The sequence below is a fragment of the Megascapheus bottae genome, chromosome 6 (assembly GCF_031878675.1).
Source record: "Megascapheus bottae isolate mThoBot1 chromosome 6, mThoBot2.hap1, whole genome shotgun sequence".
Classification (NCBI taxonomy): Eukaryota; Metazoa; Chordata; class Mammalia; order Rodentia; family Geomyidae; genus Megascapheus; species Megascapheus bottae.
The window spans coordinates 654,422-676,742 of record NC_143514.1 but is presented as its reverse complement, the minus strand read 5'-3'; the positions used below and the strand labels follow the sequence as shown (position 1 = coordinate 676,742).

General features: G+C 39.8%; 1 protein-coding gene across 2 annotated transcripts in view; it reads right to left on the bottom strand.

The window, feature by feature from the left end:
- Magi3 (membrane associated guanylate kinase, WW and PDZ domain containing 3) overlaps window positions 1–22,321 on the bottom strand; it is a 172,940-nt gene that overhangs the window by 37,629 nt on the left and 112,990 nt on the right. For both annotated transcript variants that reach the window (XM_090334056.1, XM_090334057.1), the window contains exons 4-8: window positions 19,376–19,585; window positions 17,090–17,264; window positions 12,842–12,921; window positions 4,054–4,111; window positions 255–349 (exon numbers count right to left, since the gene is read on the bottom strand). In XM_090334056.1, the coding sequence (XP_090190182.1) occupies window positions 255–349; window positions 4,054–4,111; window positions 12,842–12,921; window positions 17,090–17,264; window positions 19,376–19,585 (618 nt within the window). The remainder of the gene's footprint in view (window positions 1–254; window positions 350–4,053; window positions 4,112–12,841; window positions 12,922–17,089; window positions 17,265–19,375; window positions 19,586–22,321) is intronic.

The following is a 22,321-nucleotide window of genomic DNA, read 5'->3' as shown; positions in this document are numbered from 1 at the left end:
CTGGCTTTAGACATAAGAACAAATCAAGCTTCAAAGTCATACTTTTTAAATAATGAGAAAATCTCACAGTATTCTTACAATGATTTGTTCCAACGTTTTATTAAAATTATTCATATCTTTACAGGGGAAAAATTAGACATTCTCTGTTGAATTTCAAAGGCCCAGCAATTAAAAACTCAAACTCACTTTTATTATGTAAGCACGCAAATTTCACATTTTGTTCTTAGGAAAAAAGAGCAAACCAAAAGTTCTACCTGTTTTTGAAGACCCAATTTCAGCCTGTCCTAACTGCTTTTTCCTTTTGGCTTCCTCCACAGGATTTTCAAACTGGGTTTTCTGGTTAAGGTGACTGTAAAATGTAGAGAAATGTGGACTTCAGGTTTTGATGAAAATATTACATTATTTCTAAATAGATATCATACATTTTTACCACCAGAGGTGAAAGAGAAGTATGTATTTTTAGGGGCTAGAGAACAGAACAGCTGACAGAAGGTGCTCAGCCACTCACCAACTGCCTGTTTAGAACCGCAACACAAGTGCTCTTATCTGAACCATGCCTTTAAAAGTGGTAACTGCAGACTTTTTTAAAAGGCTGTTATAAGTTGGTTTTTTTTGGCTTTTGCTTTTGCCAGTTCTGGGGCATGAACTCAGGGTCTGAGCCATGTCTTTGGGCTTTCTCAAGGCTAGAACTCTACCACTTGAGCCACAGCACCACTTCTGGCTTATTCTTTTTTTTTTTTTTTGCCAGTGATGGAACTTGAACTCAGGGCCTGAGTACTGTCCTTGGGCTTTTTCAAGGCTTTAGAGCTCTACTACTTAAGCCATAGCACCACTTCTGGCTTTTTTTTTGCCAGTCCTGGGCTTGAGCTCAGGGCCTGAGCACTGTCCTTGGACTTTCTCAAGGCTAGAGCTCTACCACTTGAGCCTCAGCACCACTTCCGGCATTTTTTCTATGTATGTGGTACCGAGGAATCGAACCCAGGTCTTCATGCATGCTAGGCAAGCACTTTAACCACCAGGCCAAACTCCTGGCCACTTCTGGTTTTTTCTATGTATGTGGTACCAAGGAATAGAACCCTGGTCTTCGTGCATGCTAGGCAAGCACTCTACCACTAGGCCAAACTCCCAGACCCACTTCTTGGGCTTGAGCTCAGGGCTTGAGCACTGTCCTTGGACTTTCTCAAGGCTAGCACTCTACCACTTGAGCCTCAGCAACACTTCTGGCTTTTTGCTATGTATGTGGTACTGAGGAATTGAACCCGGGTCTTCGTGCATGCTAGGCAAGCACTCTACCACTAGGCCAAACTTCTGGCCCACCAATTTTTTTTTTTTTAAAGAAGTATGGTACTCTTCTAGAATGTTATTATTGCAACGTATTATTTTTCTACTGAGCTGCTTACATTAACAATGACTAAGAAAGTAAACTCTTATACTTAAAATGTCTTCATAATTCTAAAATAATTGAGCTAAAGAGTACTACAAGAATTCAACTGGCATTGATGCTCAGGAACATTTACAACTGACTCTTACAAGCCTAGAACCAAGAGGGAGGCTGGAAGGTCAGGGGACGCCAGGGTAGGCTGTTACCTGCATCTTCACCATTCCATTGCAACCGCTAATTCTACATGGAGAGCACAGCACTCACACTCTGGCAACCCATTAGATGAAAACTGGTTAAGACACAACTGTCACCAGAAAATAAAACCATGACGAGCTCTTACACAGCCATAGGAATCATCTGTCTGTCTGTCTGTCTATCTATCTATGATTTTTTTTTTTTTGCCAGTCCTGGGGATGAACTCAGGGCCTGAGCACTGTCCTTGGGCTTTTCTCAAGGTTAGTGCTCTACCATTTTAACCACAGCACCAATTCTGGCTTTTCTATGTATGTGGTACAGAGGAATTGAGCCTGGGTCTTTGTGCATGCTAGGCAAGCACTTGACCACTAGGCCAAACTCCCAGCCCCTATTCTAGCACTTTCATAGTACAAAGACATTAGAGATTGAGGTTTTAGCTCAAGTAGTGGAGCTCCTGCTTAACAATCACCAGGCCTTGAGTTCAAACACCAGTATTGCTGAGGTGGGAAAAAAAAGATATTTCAGCCAAATGATAAATGTTTTTCAGTGAAATCCCCTCAAGCCAGTTGTCACTAGAAGTAACGTTAATGAATATCAATAATTAAACATTAAATCTGAATTCATGAATTCCACCAGCATTCACAATGACTGTCCTTAAGTAGGAGGAACACTACAAATACATACATACAGCCACAGAACATTCCTGTGGGCGATGGGATGGCTGCACGCTACTAGATCTTTGTCCTTCAGCTGTGGGCACTTACTAACTCCATCACAAATGTGCAAGTCTTAGAATTCTGGCAAGTCCCACTCGACACAGTGTAGCTGCTCACTTCACTAACACTCAAGGTGCTACTGCCTCCTGCTACATGTGCCTTCTCCACTGAGACAATAAAAACCACAGGTACTACTACTTCAAAATTTTTTCTTAGCTATTCACACTTTACATACTCTTAAGAAAATAGACTAACAAGGCACACAAAAATAAGGACTCAAGCCCTTTAGAAAGAAGCCTGACCCCTTCACTATCACTAGCAAGAATGACACACTGGGTGCCCAAAGCAGACAACAAGCGTACAAATAAATAATCCCCTTGCTGAAACTTTTCCCTACAAAACAACAAAATGGAACAAAGGGAGTAACTATATCCACTACCTTAGACTGTGTAGATGAAAAAAAAAATCTTACTTTCAGCTAGGTGCTAGTGACTCATACTTATACTCCTAGCTATTCAGGAGGCTGAGATCCAAGGACTATAGTTCGAAGCCTGTCCAAGCAAGAAAGTTCACGGGACTTTTATCTGCAACTAACCACCAAAAACCCAGAGGTAGAACATTGGCTCAACTGGTAATAGAGTGTCAGCCATGAACAAAAAAGACTAGAGAGGGGATGGGAGTTTGGCCTCATGGTAGAGTGTTTGCCTAGCATGCACAAAGACTCAGGTTAGATTCCTTGGTACCACATACATAGAAAAAAAAGCGGGAAGTGGTGCTATGGCTCAAGTGGTAGAGCTCTAGCTTTGAGAAAGTCCAAGGACAGTGTTCAGGCCCTAAGTTCAAGCCCCAGACTGGAAAAAAAAATTAAAAATTAAAAAAAAAGCTTAGAAAGAATGCAAGGTCCCAAATTCAAGCCCCAGTATGGGTATACAAAAAAAATCCCCAAAGAGGGGCAGGGAGTTTGGCCTAGTGGTTGAGTGCTTGCCTAGCATGCACGAAGACCCGGGTTCGATTCCTCGGTACCACATACATAGAAAAAAGCCAGAAGTGGTGCTGAGGCTCAAGTGGTAGAGCTCTAGCCTTGAGAAAGTCCAAGGACAGTGCTCAGGCCCTGAGCTCAAGCCCAGGACTGGCAAAAAAAAAAAAATCCCCAAAGTACAATAAAATAAAATGTTATTCTCCAAAATAAAACAAAATAAAAAAGTGAAAATACTCTCCTTTTCATTTAATTGCTTATAAAAATGTAACAGACATATTTTCCTGTACCTCCTTATGGAGTATTTTTATAGCAAGAAAAGAAAGCATATTATTTAAAAAATTAAACAAAGGAAGAAGATACGCATAATTAAATATCTATTTTGTGTTTGATATCTAGATTAGCCTAGGCATGAAAGTCCATGAGACTCTTATCTCCAATTAACCACCCGAAAACGGGTGGTTTTTTTCTCTTCTCCCTTTCTCTCCTCCTTCTGAGGATAGGAGAGGAAAAGGACATTGCAATGAAATACTTTTAGTCAAGTAATCCTCCTGCCTTAAACTCATAAGTACCTGGACTACAGGCTTGCACAACCATACTGCACTTAACCTTCTTAGCTTCTATATTTAGAAATTGAAAGTCAACTGTCTGGAAAGCTCCAGGTCAGGACAACAAGTGCTCCCTGCTCTTGCCATGTCCCCCTAGTTGGAAAATGAGGGGTCACAGGCCATATCCAAATGAAAGCAAAACGTTTAGAGGAATTTTGATTGAGGTAGCAAACTTACTCAACGTAGTAGGTCCCATATTGAGGGTCTTCTATTTTCTCCCAACCGTAAGGAAGCTCTGGAAATAAAGAACACTGATGAAGTGTCAGATTTTAAAAAGACAAAAATTAATCCGTCAGTAAGTAAATCTGTCTCCTTTGTATCCTAATACTTTGGAACCAGAGAGGGCTGGCTTCCAAAAACAAATCTAGTTTAAATCTGAATGTGTACCTCAGTAGATAAATAGAAAGCTTAGGATAAATAGCTTAAATGACAGTATTCATCTGAATCACAAGACAAAAATGCTGTTTGCTGTTAAAAATCACTATATACATTTTGTTAAAGTAGCTTGATCGGTATGACATGAGACACATCCTGACACCTAATACAAGAAGTAACTGCATGTTAGAATGTTCAGTTACTTCTGCCATTGCAGTACAACCCTTTTCTCAAAGGAAAGTCCAGCCTCGATATTTGCCATTCCAAGTATGTAACCTGGGTCTGTTTAAAACCTATAAAAGTACCTGTTTTCCCTTTTCAATAACTGGAGCCAAGTACCTGAAAGAACACTGATTTATTTAATTACACATTGCCTATGTAATCTGCAAGAAAAGATTATATGTGTATATATGCACACATATGTATACACACAAATACACACACATATGTCCTTCTGAAATTTTGACTTTCTGTCTGGGCCGGTTTTCAACGGTGATCCTCAGATCTCCACCTCCCAAGTAGCTAGGATTACAGGTATAAACCACCAGCACTCAGTCAAAGGTTATGTCTTACATAGCAGGACTATATATTATTTAATCTAAGCAACTAACCAATAACACATAATATAAAGGACAAAAGGAAGCTGAATTTCTCAACATCAGAAAAATGTGCGGATTTCTCCACAAAAACTGACTGAACATGAACAGCACAACCCACTTCCTTCCACTTTGCATCCTTAGTTACTGCTTCTGCACAGCCTTTTTTTTTTTGCCAGTCCTGGGACTTGAACTCAGGGGCTAGGCGCTGTCCTTGGACACTTTCTTTTTTGGGGGAGGGGAGGTCATGGGACTTGAAATTTGGGCCTGGGCATTGTTCCCTGAGCTCTTTAGTTCAAGGCTCCGGCCCTACCCTCGAGCCACAGCCTCACTTCCCATTTTCTAGTGATTAGTTACAGATAAGTCTTAGGGCTTTGTAGTGCCCAGGCTGGCTTTGAACCTCGATCCTCAGATCTCAACCTTCTGAGTAGGTGAGCATGAGCCATTACTCCCAGCATCCTTGAACACTTTTTGCTCAAGGCTAGAGCTCTGCCACTTGAGCCACTACCTCTTCCAGCTTTTCCTAAGTATGTGGTACTGAGGAATTGAACCCAGGGCTTCATGCTTGCTAGGTAAGCACTCTACCACTAGGCCAAATTCCCGGCTCCTGTACAACCTTTTTTTTGGGGGGTGGGTTATGGGGCTTGAACTAGGTCTGAGCACTGTCCTTGAGCTCTTCAGCTCAAGGCTACTGCCCTATCCTTGAGCCAAGCCCCATTTTCCTTCTCTAGAGGTTAACTGGAGATAGGAGTTTCAGGTCCTTGTGTGCTCAGGCTGGTTTTGAACCTTGATCCTCAGATCTCATCCTCAGGAGTAGCTAGGATTACAGATGTGAGCCACCTTGCCCCCAGTGACAACCAGTTTTGACTCAAGCAATTGGGAAGATGTCCTTTGTTGAAGACAGGAGAAGAATATGTTTCATTTGAACATTCTTAGAACACTTGATTGGGGTAGAGGTATCTAACAAATTTTGGCAATAGAGAAATACAGGAAGACTAAAATTTGGAAGATATTGTGATTATACCTAGCAGTCAATGATATTACCTTACTTTGATTAGAGAAAGTTGAAGAACAGAATCCTACAGTACCAGCACTTAGGGGGGGTAGGGGAGGGTGAGAAAAGAAGAAAACAGCTTCACTGAAAAGGTAGAGGCAAAATAAAGAATATCACAGTCACTGAAGAGTAACATAGGAGGCAAAGTCTTTAACAATACATGACTTTTTTTTTTTTTGACAGTCCTGGGGCTTGGACTCAGGGCCTGGACACTGTCCTTGGGCTTTCTCAGGGCTGGAGCTCTACTATTTGAGCCACAGCACCACTTCTGACTTTTTTCTGTGTGTATGCAGTATCGAGGAATCAACCCAGGGCTTCATGCATGCGAGGCAAGCACTCTACCACTAGGCCACACTCCCGGCCCCAAGACATGACTTCTTAACCTGAAGCATTTCTCCAAAAAGTTGGGTTTTTTTTTTTTTTTTTAATTGCCAGCCCTGGGCTTGGGCTCAGGGCCTGTGCACTGTCCTTGGACTTTCTCAAGGCTAGAACTCTACCACTTGAGCCTCAGCACCACTTCTGGCTTTTTGCTATGCATGTGGTACCGAGGAATCGAACCCAGGTCTTCGTGCATGCTAGGCAAGCACTCTACCACTAGGCCAAACTCCCAGCCCCCAAAAAGTTGTTTTACAAGGCAAAATAATTTTTGGCATATCAAGCAGCTGGCTGGTTCTAATACCCATGAATTTACCCATCTTATTTTCTCTTCCCCAAATAGGGTTTTTCTCATTTAAATGCACAAATTATAGTTGCTTTCTCATGGTGCAGCTCTATTCAGCTGGTAATTTGCTTTTATCTTTTTCTAAGCTCGAAATGAATTCAACGTTCATTACATTTATAAGCTGCCTTCAGTAAAACGTAATCTTTCTTTCTTCATTAGAAGAATGGGGTGGGTTGAAAGTAGAATGGGATTCCTGATGTTGTATTTTTTAAGATAACTAGTTAAACCCAAACACTAATTATTTTATTTGAATGGAAGATAAATATGTACAGCAAGTAAATCATCATATACAGCATGCAGACACCATTGGCCTCTAAATTCAGACAACAGGGAAAGAAAGGGAAAGTTTTAGAAACACATAGGGTTTTCCTTGAAGATCTTAGATGTCCAGTGTAAGAATAATAAACTTGAACTATAAAATCCTATGTTTAACTTATAACTATTACTCTTTTCAGCATCAACTCCTATGCAAAGCCCTACAGAGAAATTACTAGAGCCAGACAGTCTATTCTGGAAATAGTCTACTGTGGGCTATTCATCTCTACTGAGGGAGCCAAAGTGCCCAGAGAAAGTGGGAAAGGCTGGCTAAAGGGCTCTCAGTTTCAATTATGAGTTCTTCACCAGATTAAAAACATGTAGCGGGGCCGGGAGTTTGGTCTAATGGTAGAGTGCTTGCCTAGCATGCACGAAGACCCGGGTTTGATTCTTTGGTACCACATACATAGCAAAAAGCCAGAAGTAGTGCTGAGGCTCAAGTGGTAGAACTCTAGCCTTGAGAAAGTCCAAGGACAGTGCTCAGGCCCTGAGCTCAAGCCTAGGACTAGCAAAAAAAAAAAAAAAAAAGAACATGTAATGTTGGAAGGTATACTTAGTTCTGGAGATGAGAGACTAGTCCTTAAAGAAGTTTGAATATTACCAAGACATGTGAAAGGGTATCAATGTATGTGAATTAATGCGCCCTCTATCTGGCAAATATCATGTAACCCTTTTATTAATTACAATAAAAAATATTTAAAAAAAGAAGTTTAAATATTACTAGAGCTGTGAATGTATTTTCCTTAAAGACGTAAGCAGGAGAACCATATCATGAATCACCCACTTTGATGATAAAAGGTCTACAAAGAACTGCAGTGAGACAAAAGGAACAAGCTGTGTTAGGCCTAAGCCAACAAAGACAGAAAAAAAGCAGTCAGGAACATACTCATTTGGATTCCTCAAATTCCATACAGGAGAATGGAAAACATTCTCAGCATCTCTGAGCCCCTCATTTTCTCCAGAAAAATAACAGTATTTTATCTGATTAATGAGCTTTACTGGAGACCTCAACATGCTTGGCTTGCTACCTCAGGACACTGTCAGATGCCAGCCTGCCTGTGGAGAAGCGTTGTGGTCTCCACCACAATGCCTCATGCAAGAGGATGGCAGTTAAATAGAGGCCCAGTGCTTCATTGCTTCTTGTAGGGATACAATGTAAGAAAGCCCAGCTGACACTGACCTCATTTGCTAGTCCCCTGTGCCTTATTTCTCTCTCAACTTCAAACTAGTAAGTGAAAGTAATTGCCCCAAGCCTTACAGAATTAAAATCTAGTCCTGAGAAAGTCATCATCCCTGGAAGACCACTTTTTCCCACCTTCCCTCTCCTCCCCAGTTTCCCTTCCTACTTCAGTCCTTTAATCTTTTCTCTCCTTCTGTCCCTTCTGTCTCTGCTGATGGGCACCCAAATGAACAGCCCAAGTCCTGTTCTTATAAAGTATGGTATCTAGTTGTAACATACTATGGAGAAGTCAGGTTGTAATGAGCACAGAATCTGGACCTCAAAAAGCATGTCAGGGGAGGCCACACTGGAATTACAGTTCAGAGAAGCGCTTTAAAAATGAACAGGCATGGACCAAGTGGGCATGGGAAACAAGCTTGATTTCTGTCAGAAAAATGGGCACAGAATGAATGCAAAGACAAAAATATGCCATATTAATGATATGAAATACTTTGAAAATAAATACAAAACATGGTTCAATTCTAAAACAAAAGCAGAAACAAAAACCTTTAATAATGTACCAAGGAATCTGGGTGTTATTCTTCAAGCAATAGGGAACAAAGAAGAGGCAGTTATACTTTAGAAAACGTAATTTAGTGGTTTAGGGTAATTTCTCCATAGTGTTTTTCTTATATAGCTTTCTCAGTAAAAAATGAGATCATGTAGCTACAAAGATGTACAAATATACAAGCTACCCTACTAATATGTACAGAATACATCATGTGCAAAACCATATATCTGAAAAGATGATTGAATCATTCTCATGCATTCAGTGTCATTACAAGTCCTTTATATGCGGTATCTGAAGATTGTCAGCTCACTTGGTTTTCACTACTAGTTTCAGTTTTTCTACTTGTTTTCTACTTTCTACTTGTTTTTCTACTTTGTTACCTTTCTTTGTAGTGTGTTGGTAGAAATCTTTTAAAGTAACATTTCTACCTTGTGCTGGCTGTTTTGAAGACTATGTATCATCATCTGACAACTGGCACAAGTACACTGAAAAATTTCCTAATACCCTGGATGAAAAGTAAGGGTGTTAGACTAATTTCTCCTCAGGACACACTGAACAGTGCAGGTGATACTTGACAGGCAGTATGAGTAAGAATGCTAATACCAACCTGAAAACAGGTTTAGTTTGTATCCTTTTTTTCAATCATGAAAAATAAGTTCTAACATTTTCTTCTGGTGTAACAATAGATACATTTGAGTATCATTATTTTGGACAATGTTGGCAGGAGGGGTGTATTAGAGGACAGAAGCAACTGGAGGACCAAAACCAAGAACATCAAAGGGTGTAGTGATTAGTTTGTATCCTTTTTTTCAATCATGAAAAATAAGTTCTAACATTTTCTTCTGGTGTAACAATAGATACATTTGAGTATCATTATTTTGGACAATGTTGGCAGGAGGGGTGTATTAGAGGACAGAAGCAACTGGAGGACCAAAACCAAGAACATCAAAGGGTGTAGTGATTAGGAGAACAGAGAAGACAGAATATGAAAGAAAAAACATGACTACAGAGAGGATAGATGGATAGATACTAGGTGAAAAGGACACAGCTCAACAGTAGAATACTTTCTTAGCATGTGTGAGGTCCTAGGTTTGATTCCCAGCACTACAAAACAAAAAGGGAATGTGGCAAAATGTTAACAGTATTAACTCAGCAATGGGCATATATCTATATCAACATCTACATCTATGTATAATGAAATGAGCATTTTTTTTGTTGAAAATTCTATAGAGGATGGAGGAAGAAGAGAAGAAAAAACAAACATGGTCACAGGATTCTGTCCCATAGATTATGAGAATGGTTATATGTAACAGAAAGGGACAGAGTTACTACCAGGAGAAAGATGTTATAGTTAGTTTGAATTTATTTAAATCATTAGTAAGAGCATTAAAATAGCTTCAAAAGTGAGAGAAAATGCATAAATATAGCTCAGAACAGAGGGAAATACTAGAGATATTTGATAAGATAGCTATAGCAAAGTGGTGGTTAAAACTATGAGAACAGGGGCCGGGAGTCTGACCTAGAGGTAGAGTGCTTGCCTAGCATGCATGAAGACCCGGGTTCGATTCCTCAGCACCACATACATAGAAAAAAAGCCAGAAGTGATGCTGTGGCTCAAGGGGTAGAGCTCTAGCCTTGAGAAAGTTCAAGGACAGTGGTCAGACCTTGAGCCCAAGCCCAGGACTGGCAAAAAACAAAAACAAAAAAATTATGAGAATAGGCTGGGAGTTTGGCCTGGTGGTAGAGTGCTTGCCTAGCATGCATGAAGACATGGGTTGGATTCCTCAGTACAACATACATAGAGAAAAGCAAGCAAGCAAGCAAGCAAGCAAGCAAGAAAGAAAGAAAGAAAGAAAGAGAAAGAAAGAAAGGAAGAAAGAAAAGCAAGCAAGCAAGCAGCTGGAAGTGGTGCTGCTGTGGCTCAAGTGGTAGAGTTCTAGCCTTGAGAAAGCCCAAGGACAGTGCTCAGGCCTGAGTTCAAGCCCCAGGACTGGCAAAAAAAATTATAAAATCATCTTCCATAAAACAGAAAAAGGCAGAAAATTGAACAAATGGTAAGTAAGAAAAGAAACAGAGAACAGCAAAATATATGTATTCTTCAAGACTATGTACAACTTAGAAAGCCAAACTCTAAGCATTTGTATATCCTCGTCAAGATTACAAAGAACTTGCCTTTTGAGTCTTACAAAGGAGATATAGTATAAAAATAATTTAAAAAATGATTTCTTAAGGCATTGTTTATGTACAATAAAATGCTTGTAAGTGCTCTTTCAAGGAAGGAAAAAAATCAATTTAACTGCTCATTCAGTTACATAAAATGGGTCTGGGCAATTATATATGCCTGTGTAACTACCACCACAAAGAAGAGGAAGAAAAATCCATCATGCAGAGAATCACTTTAATTTTCCCTTCATTTTCTAATTTCTATCACTACAGATGAGATCAGACTTTGCAAAATGCATCACCAACTTCATATATATATATTTTTTGGTCAATCGTGGGACTTGAACTTGGGCCTGGGAACAGTCCCTGGGCATTTCAGCTCAAGCTACTACTCGCCCACTTGAGCCACAGCACCACTTCCAGTTTTCTGGTGGCTAACTGGAGACTGAATCACAATCCTCAGACCTCAGTCTCCTGAGTAGCAAGGATTACAGGTGCGAGCCATCAGCACCTGGCTCTTCTTATGCTTTTATATTTGGCTTTTTGCATTCAATGTTTCTTAGATTCCTCAATATTCTAAACATGTTTTTCCCCTTTTTCATTGATCAGTATTTCATTGCACAAATTGCTTATCCATTCTGTTCATGGATATTTGGATGTGGGTAAGGCTTGTGCTATTATAGTTAAGGTTGCCATTGTCATTCTTTGCTTGTGAAGTCTCTTGGGAGATACCATCTTTTCATTTCTCTTAAGACAGTATCTCAGGGGCTGGAAGCATGGCCTATGGTAGAGTGCTTAACTAGCATGCATGAAGCCTTGGGTTTGATTCCTCAGTACCACATATACAGAAAAAGCTGTAAGTGGTGCTGTGGCTCAAGTGGTAGAGTGCTAACCTTGAGCAAAAGAAGCACAGGGACAGTGCCAGGCCCTGAGTTCAAGCCCCAGGTTGGCAAAGAAAAAATCTCAAAGACTTTCTTGCCCAGGCTGACCTGACCCACAATCTTCAGATCTCAGCCTCCAAAGTAGCTAGGATTACAGGCATGAGCCACTGGTGTCTTGCTTTAATTATTCCTTTTTTTCAATTGTTGTTCCTAGAAGAACTCTTAAGAATATAACCATCTTAAACAAATACTTGGAAATTTTATTTAATTATACCCTATAATTAGGGTATGAAGATAAAGAGGTATCAAACCATTTTGGATGGGAAAAATTCTATGCTTATTTACAATACTATATGCTACCATATAAACCTATAACATAACACAGATGAACTTGTTATATGATGATTCTTAGAGTAAAATTGCATGTGTGTAGTATAGTATAGACTTTCATTGAGTTTCTATTGGTTTAGCTAAGAAATACATTCTAGCATATCTATTATATATTAAATTTAATCAATTTTGAAGACTCAACAAATATGCTACCTTGTAGTTGAGAATGTTCCTAACTTTATTGGATTTTAAGAATTTTAAATTTGTATGTTTAAAGGGGAAAATATATCTTTGTTAAATTTCTTCTAAATTTCTTCCTCCTCCTCCTCCTCCTCCTCCTCCTCCTCCTCCTCCTCCTCCTCCTCCTCCTCCTCCTCCTCTTCTTCACCAGTCCTGGGGCTTGAACTCAGTGTCTGAGCTCTATCCTTGGACTTTCTCAAGGTTAGCACTCTACCACTTGAGCCACAGCACCTCTTCTGGCCTTTTCTGAGTATGTGGTACCGAAGAATCAAATCTAGGGCTTCGTGCATGCTAGGCAAGCACTCTACCACTAGACTACACTTCTGGCCTGTTAAATTTCTTAAAGAAAAAGAACTATAATTCTCTCAGGAGATAAAGATTCTCACAAAGTAATACTCACTGACATAATTCTCACAGTCAGTTGGTCAAGATGTCCACCCACAACTCATGCTTCAGCACATTACAATTTGCTTATGGTTTGGGGAAATGTATTATCCAAGTATGCAGAGCAAGAAAGAATAAAGAGGATAAGAATGGTATAAAAGATTCTGAATCTCTACCTCCATCTTCACAGTCTTCAGGAGCTTTGGCTTTCTTACAGAGACGAGGATCCAACCAGGTGGTTGTTTTGGTGTTGTGGCTGTAGAATAAAGATATCAGTCAAAATTGGAGAATAAAGAGGAAGAAAAGTTTCTCAAAAGCAGATTAAAATTGATGTCAAAATGTTTATTTTCATAGGCCCCAAATTCAATAACCCTCTGTTCTCAAAAGTTCCAAAGAGGAAAGTTGATGTTAAAGGCATAGATTTGGAAATGAAGATGTTAAAAATGAAGACATGCAAAGGAATAATTTAAGTGGTCAAAGATTTTGCAGAGCATACACAGCCTCACACTGTACATTACTAAGTGGCAAAGTTGCATTGGAAATCTTACTTGCACACTGGCTGACTTTTTTCTACCTGCCCTTCAAAAAAGCTCCATTATGTCTTGAAAATCTATGATATGTAGTTATTACGTTGAAGGCTGGGACTATAGACACAAATTGCCAGACAAAACTTCTGCCTTATGCCTGGCAGTGGTGGCTCATGCCTGTAATCCTAGTTACTCAGGAGGGTGGTATCTGAGGATCATGGTTTGTTGCCAGCCTGGGCAGAGAAGTCTATGAAACTCGTCCAATTAATCACAGGGAAATCCAGACATGTTCCTATAGCTCAAGTGATAGAGTACTAAACTTGAGCAAAAGGACCTTAGAGACAGAGTCCAGGCCAAGAGTTCAAGGCCCATGACCGGCAAAAACCTCCACAAAAACAAAACTGCCTTCTGAGACTATTTAAGATAAAACAGATTAAAAGTTAAATAAGACTTGTAACGTGGATGTTCTGTAGCATGCAAGTAAAAACCACAGACATGGTTCAATTCCATTCTACATTATCATCCGTACAGCCACATAGAAAATGGTGGAACAGAAAGATCCCACCATCACCCAAACACTTTTAGATAGCAGTATGTGTCCTGTCTCATGGTGAGAGTAAGTCAGTGTCCACACAGGTCACCACACAATAGATGTAGAACAAGTCTATTACACTGTGCGTGAGTAGACATACAGAAAAGTCTTTGAAATATGGGCTTTATTAGAAAAGAAAAGGTTATGAAAGAAAATATACAGGGAAGCAGAAACTGTATGTTTATTTTTTAAATACTAAGAGAAAAACAATTTAAGTTACCATTTACATCTTTAATATGTCCTAACTTGCTAGTCTCTACCTTGTCCACTTAGAAAATGGAGCCAATGGTTTAAGGAACAAGTCATCCATTATACCTTCTCCAAGCCATGAGATAAATACTTACAGAGCCACTGCTAGGAATGACACTAGGTGGTAGACCATAGAAGAGGCACATTTTATTGCATGCTCAATAATGGTCAATCTCCATATGAAAAACTAAGACTGTTTTTAGAAAATCTGTGCAATTTCCTCTGTCAGATGGGAAATCTCCCTAACACATACACCAGTTCATTCCGTCTTAAGAAATCAGAACTGGGCTGGGAGTTTGGCCTAGTGGTACAATGCTTGTCTAGCATGCACGAAGACCTAGGTTTGTATCATATACATAGAAAAAAACTGGAAATGGTACTGCAGCTCAAGTGGTAGGGCTCTAGCCATGAGAAAGCCCAAGGACAGTGCTCAGGCCCTGAGCTCAAGCCCAGGACTGGCCAAAAAAAAGGAGGAAAAGAAATCAGAACTAAAATAAACAACCCCATGTATTATCTTGCTATACCAAACTCAAAATTTTTATTTCCAAAAGAGCAGATGTAGGAATGCACTAGAATTTTACCCAGTATTCCCCAAGGAAAAGGAGTGCCTGTTCTTACAGGCACCAATATACCTTTTGTTGCAGCTGCATGTTTCAACTGCAACAGTCAACCCAGATCTACCATGTTAGTGTAACACAGACCAATCACATGACCTATAGCAAACAAAACAACTTTTTTTTTTTTTTTTGGCCAGTCGTGGGGCTTGGACTCGGCTTGAGCACTGTCCCTGGGCTTTCCTCAAGGCTACCACTTGAGCTATAGCACCTCTTCTGGCTTTTTCTGGGTATGTCAAACTGAGGAATCAAGGCAAGCACTCTACCACTAGGGCATGCTCCTAGCCCCACACAACAACTTTATCTAGTGATAAATATTCAATGTTAACCCTTCATGAAGTACATAGTTTACAAATATTTTCTCCTATCTGTAGATTGCCTGTTTACTCTGCTGGTTGCTTCCTTTTCCATGCAGAAAGTTTTGAAGTTTCTGTAGTTCCATTTGTCTGCTTTTGCTTTAGTTGCCTGTACTTTTTAGTGTCATATCCAGATGTCCTTGCCATATCAATGTCACAAAGCTTTCTCTATTTTCTTCTAGGATTTTGTTAGTCTCAGGTCTTTGGTGCACTAAAAAATAAGACTTCTTAAAAACAAATCTCAATAATTTGTTACCTTTGTTTGCAAGGTAGAATATCAGATTTAATGTTTCATAGTCTTTCTATAGATACGTTAACCACATCTAGTGATTCCACACCTATTTTCAGATCTTATTTCAAATTTACTTATGAATTGTCCTTGAAAACCCTTAAGCACAGAAAAGCACATCCAGTTGTGCCTATGTGATCCAGATCATTAATATTTATGTAGATATACACAGACATGAGAATGTACTACTTCATATGGTAAAAAAGAATACCATGCACTCAAAACTGCCATTTCTGAACACTAGAATCTACTAGACAAAGGAAGATATCCTGTAAGAAAGATAAGGGCTGATGACTACTGGAGGAACAGATTCAGACTTCTCTCTTAAATTAACTTTTTTTTTTTGGTTAGTCGTGGGGTTTGAACTCTGGGACCTGGGTGTTGTCCCTGAGCTCTTTAGCTCAATGCTAGCGCTCTACCACTTGAGCCACAGTGCCATTTATGGTTTTCTGGTGGTTATCTGGTGGTAAGAGTCTTTTGGGCTTTCATGCCTGGGCTGGATTTGATCCGCAATCATCAGATCTCGGCCTCCTTAGTAGCTAAGGTTACAGGTGTGAGCCACTGGTGCTTGGCTAAATTAACTTCTAAGCAGATAGATGTTCTTTGAATGTCCTTCCCAACCCTCCACATTTTTCACTATTATTTGTTATATTCTGTAAGTTCACCAAATTAATATCTACTTGGGATCAAATTACTTTAAAGATGAGCATTACAGCTGCATGAAATTTGCCAGGCACCAGTGCTCATGACTGTAAGCCTAGCTTATAGGAGGCTGAGATCTGAGGATCGCAGTTTGAAGCTGGCTGGGACAGAGAAGTTCCAGGGAGACTCTTATCTCCAATTAACCACTCAAAACTGGAAATGGTGCTGTGACTCAAGTAGTACAGTACAAGCCCTGAGCACAAGTAGGCCCAGGAACAGTGCCTAGGTTTTGAACTCAAGCCCTACAACTGACAGAAAAAAGAAAAGGAAATAACGATTTGTATATTATTATTCTCTGATACAACGGCATTCAATTTTAGGCTGATATAATTATGTTGTATGCAGTATATTTATGAATATTACGTTGTTAGTGCTCTTCAGTAAAAATAGCATTTTCTGTGCATTTATATTATGCCAATTATTCTGAGGGTCAATGGTATTTCTTCCTGTGTTAGTTAACCGTATTGTCTGAATACATCAAATCTAAATTCTAGGAATTAAATACTTAGTTCAAGCCAGGTGCCAGTGGCTCATGCCCACAAGCCTACCAAATCAGGAGGCTGAGATCTGAAGATCAAAACCAGCCTGGGAACAAAAGTCCATGAGACTCTTATCTCCAATTAACCACCAATGGCTTAATGTAGTAGAGTGCCATCCTTGAGCTGAGGAGTGCAGGGACAGCGCCCCAGGCCCAGAGTTCAAGCCCCAGGACAGAAACAAACAAACAAAAACACTTAACTGGGATAATAATATGCCCCATTTCCTGGATGGTAATTCCTGAAATGCTCCTGAATGCTCTATCTGAAAGCTGGGGGAAGAAATCCTGTTTACTTTTATCTTTCAACTTTAGTTATAAATCTGCTGTCAATCTTCCTTCTTTTGCAAAACCAGAGGCAAAATACACTGTACTGTTCATCTAAGTCTAACAATAATAAAATGCTATCTAGGGTGCTAATCAGATTAAGGATCAACTACTATATGTATGAAAAATCATTTTAAAGAAAGGAAAAGAAATAAGTGCTTTGTCAAATAGGCACACATTTACAATGCCCATAGTGGCAGGGCACATCAGAAGAGAGGCAGGTGTTGGCTTACTCAATGAAGTAGATCATTCCTGTGTCTGTGTAGGCCATTTCCCAGTTTTGGGGCAGTGGTTCCAGATTTTCATCTCTAACCATGTAATTTCTGAAGTCCATGGAGCTGTTTGTTTGGTTATAACTTGGAACAGTCTTCATCCAGTCTGATGACTCGGAATGCCTCTCTCTGTTTTCTGCCATTGGATAAAACAGAACAGCAGGAACACTAAGTTATACTTAGTCAAACAACCTTCTTCATTTCTAACAACATGCCAGGCTTACATATGTACATAATATCCGCAAGTATATGCTGAAATTGTACTTCTCTATTCTACATGTCCACATTCTTCTATACGTTTTGAAGTGAGAAATATTCAATGCTTGTCATTTTCTGTAATTATGAACCCTGTCCTATGTAGCATAGCACCTCTAACAATAGAAATGCCCACAGCAACCTTATTATTACCACCCTTGTTTTACAGACTGAGCAAAGTAAGAGGTTAACTCAGGCAAAGGAGGCAGAGAGAGGGGAGAGAAGGGGAGGGAAGGGGAAAGGGAGGACTAGTATAAGCCCTTAGACCCAGGACATGAGTACTGCCTCTGAGCTTCTTTTGCTCAAGGCTAGCACTCTACCACTTGATTTTTGTGGCGGTTAACTAGAGATAAAGAGTCTCATGGACTTTCTTGCCTGAGCTGGGTTTTTGTTTTTGTTTTTGCCAGTCCTGGCTTTGAGCTCAGGGCCTGCGCACTGTCCTTGGACTTTCTCAAGGCTAGAGCTCTTCCACTTGAGCCTCAGCACCATTTCCAGCTTTTTTTCTATGTATGTGGTACCGAGGAATCGAACCTGGGTCTCTGTGCTTGCAAGGCAAGCACTCTACCACTAGGCCAAACTCCCGGCCCCTGAGCTGGTTTTGAACCATAATCCTCAGATCTCAGCCTCCTGAGCCCCTAAGATCAAAAGTTTGAGCTACCAGTACCAGTAGCTACCATTTTAACAACTGCTGAAGAAAAAGATGACTGTGTTTTGGGAAAATAATATGGAAGACCATGATATATTTATCTATCTGCATATATACATATACATACATACATATATATATTCTCTTTTCTTTTGTTGGACTAGGGTTTGAATTCAGGATCTTATACTTGTTAAGGAGGTACTTCAGTAAATCCATAACTCCCCAGTTCTTTTTCCTTCAAGCTATTTTATTTATTTTTTTATTTATTTAGCCAGTCCTGGGCTTGAGCTCAGGGCCTGACCACTGTCCTTGGACTTTCTCAAGGCTAGAGCTCTACCACTTGAGCCTCAGCACCACTTCCAGCTTTTTCTATGTATGTGGTACTGAGGAATCGAACCCAGGTCTTTGTGCATGCTAGGCAAGCACTCTACCACTAGGACAAACTTCTGGCCCCTCTTCAAGTTATTTTTTACACAGGGTCCTTTTACCCATTTCTCCTCATGGCTAGAATGACAGGTGTATACTTCCCATTTCCAGCTTGTTAACTGAGATGGTACCTCTCTAGGTTTTTTTCTTTTGTTTTTTTAATACTAGTAACAAAATTATTTTTTTATTAACGGCCAGGAGTGTGGCCTAGTGGTAGAGTGTTTGCCTAGCATGTACAAAGACCCCAGGTTGGATTCCTCAATACCACATATATAGAAAAAGCCAGAAATGGTGCTGTGGCTCAAGTGGTGGAGCAATAGCCTTTGAGAAAGTCCAAGGACAGTGCTCAAGCTCTGAATTCAAGCCCAGTACTGGCAAAAGACCAAAAAAAAAATTCAGATTTGCCGGCAATGTGATTCATGCTTGTCATTTTGGTTACTCAGGAGGCTGAGATCTGAACATCACAGTTTGAAGCCAACCCACCCAACAAGTGTCCCTGAGACTCTTATCTCCAATTATAATTACTCAGAAAAGCCAGAACTGGCATTTGTGTCTCAAGTGGTAGAGTACCAGCTATGGGCAAAAGAAGCTCAGAGACAGCACCCAAGCCCTGATCAGTTCAAGCCCCAGGACCAACAAACAATACTTTGAATCCCATCACTTGTTCTCTATATACTTTTTTTATTTTTTTTTTAATTTATTTTTTATCTTTGGGGTAATATATAGAGGAGTTACAGTTACATTCGCCAGGTAGTACAGGTTCATTACTTCTTACACATTGATACCTCTTCTCATGTTTTTGTCCCAATTTCCCTCTCCCCACCCCCTTCCACATACTTCTTGACATGTTTCACCACATCCAACTCAATGTCATAGTAGAGTCATCACACAAACCAAAAGTTGTCCTTCTATTTACAAACCTGTGGTTCCACTGCCATTAACAGCTTCCTTGTCTTCATCTTCTTCCTCTTCAGGAAGAGAGCTGTCCATTCTTTCCATCTTGCTGACAGATGTAGTTCGTTTCCTTTGGGATTCAGTGTCAAAGTCATTATCGAAGAGAACCTGATCAACAGGGTCTGGCTGGAAAGGGCTGGGTTCTGCTGGAGGCTTGGGAGTTCCATAGAAGTTTCCTAGGTAGACAGAGAAAAGCCAGTGAAAGCACTAGTGCTCAGCTCAGTCACAACAGTACTGCCTGGTGTGTGGCTTGCTGTTTCTTACACTGAGGTTTTTTAGTTATCTACTACTGGCCAAAAAGAGGCCAAAGCACATCCTGGAAGAACGAGAAGTTGAAACAGGAAAGACCTCATGATCTTGTCCTACTTTAACCTAACATTTGTACTAAGGCTGGGACTATATACATATTATTTACTCCTATAGGGCTTACTGTACACATGGGTTCTCAATTAGGCCCTAATTTGTGAATTTAATGTTTCACATAAGACTAGTTGACATGAAAGGCGGAAGGATAAAAGTAACAAATTATTTTGTTCTAACAATAAACTATTTTGGTTAAGGAAGGAAATATGTGGGCAAAGGATAAAGCTAAACTGGTTTACATAAAAATGTAGGCTGTTTCTGTGCATTGTAATTATAGTATCAGGCAATACACTGAACAAATAATCATTAGCCTAATTCAATATTGGCTTACTCTCATAAAAGCAGTAAAGACCTAAATTTTCTTTGAGGATCAGTGATTTTAAGCAACACAAATAAATGTTCCAGACTAGAATGAAACAACTGAACAATTTCTCCACTTGTCTTGTAGTCTCCACTGGTCTGGCTGGCTACTTTTCACAGTTGGTTGCACCTTTGTCAATAATTTTGCTAATGTTATACAAAGATAAACAGGAAGCAAAATATTCCTAACAATTTTTAGTTTTGTTTGTTAAAAAACACCCCACATTTTCTAATTGTTTGGCAGTATGGAGGCATTAAGATATTTTTCTTTTGTCAGTCGTGGGGCTTGATCACTAGGCCTGGGCGCTGTCCCTGAGCTCTTCTGCTCAAGGCTACTCCCCTATCCCTGAGCCACAGCGCCACTTCTGGTTTTTTAGTGGTTACTTTGAGGTAGGAGTCTCACAAACTTTAGTGCCTGGGCTGGCTTTGAACCATGAACCTCAGATCTCAGTCTCCTGAGTAGCTAGGGTTACAGGTATGAGTCACTGTGCCTGGCACATTAAGATTTTTTAAAATATATATATATATATATAAAGGAATAGATGAAAATGGATTATATTTTTTTCTAGATAGAAAACAAATTCTTGGCTGGTCCAAATAACATTGGTACAGACTTAGAAATTAAATAGCTTACCTAAACAAGGAATACTTAAGTGAGAAAGTATTAAGATGAATATTTTGGAAGTCTAAATATAGTAATTATGATGAAAATATTCAAGCAAAATGAGAAAATCAAACCAGAGACTTGAATTGTGCCTACCTTTCCTCTACTACTTCCTTGTTTTCAAGTTTGAAGGGGATCACTTACCTCATCACAGACAAATGCAAAGCCTGTGTTAAAACAGACCAGACTTTCTACAAGTAAAGGAAAGTCCTTGGGGAAAAGCCAAGTCACAACACTCTGGGCAAAGGCCACAGAAATATTCTAAGCAGAGGTTTGGAAGAAAATGTTCCTGTTTTATGCCCACTAATCATATAATCAAAGAATCTTATATTTCATGAAGAAAGGAAAGTCTATCTATCTAAGGATACACAGAGTATTCCTAGAAAACACATTTTGCTGTGGATACTGAGTCATCATCTAATTCTAAGAGGATAAACTTTTCACGAAAAGGAAAATTGCTATCCACAGTTACTATAAGGATTTTGTCTTCAGAATACACTTGGTTTTCAACTTGTTAAAAACAGAAAAAGATAGTTATTGGGCTTATATTAAACATACAAATACATGTACGTGTACACATACACGTGTCGTGCACATGTGTACACACGTGAACGAACACACACACACACACACACACACACACACACACACACACACACACACGCCTATATTTGAGGCCCAGGTTTGACCCCAGTATAATCATCACCAAAAATAATAAGAAAAAGGGGGGCCAGGAGTTTGGCCTAGTGGTAGAGTGCTTGCCTAGCATGCATGAAGACCAGGGTTTGATTCCTCCATACCACATACACAGAAAAAGCTGGAAGTGGTGCTGTGGTTCAAGTGGTAGAGTACTGTCCTTGAAGAAAGCCCAAGGACAGTGTTCAGGCCCTGAGTTCAAGCCCAAGGACTGGCAAAAAAAAAAAAAAAGAAGAAGAAGAAGAAGAAGAAGAAAAAGATGACGGGAGCAATAGGGGAGAATGAGGGAGGGGTAGAAAGGGGAGAAGGGAGTAGAGAGAAAAGCTAGTATCATTTGTGAATTTTTTCCTTGAACTGTTATAAATATCAACATTTCAGATACAAGAACAAATATATAAGATTTGTACAGGGCACAGTGGCTCATGCCTGTAATCCTAGCTACCCAGGAGGCTGAGATCTGAGGATCATGATTCAAAGCCAGCCTGGGCAAGCTTTGAGACTCTTATCTCCAATTAATGGCAATACAAGGCAGTGAGACTCTTATGTCTAATTAATCACTAGAAAAAGGGAAGTAGGGCTATGGCTCAAGGATAGGGCAGTAGCTTGAGCTGAGGAGCTCAGGGATAGCACCCAGCCCAGAGTTCAAGACCCATGACCAATATATATATGTTGTTTGTGAACCCTACCTATAATTAAAAGAAAAAAGGGTTTAATAACTTAAGAACTGCTTTTGGGGCTTTCTTTTTCTTCTCTGAAAAACTTTTCATTTTTATAACAGAACAATCAAATATTTCAAACATATACGACATTGGATAATGCTATCAGTCAT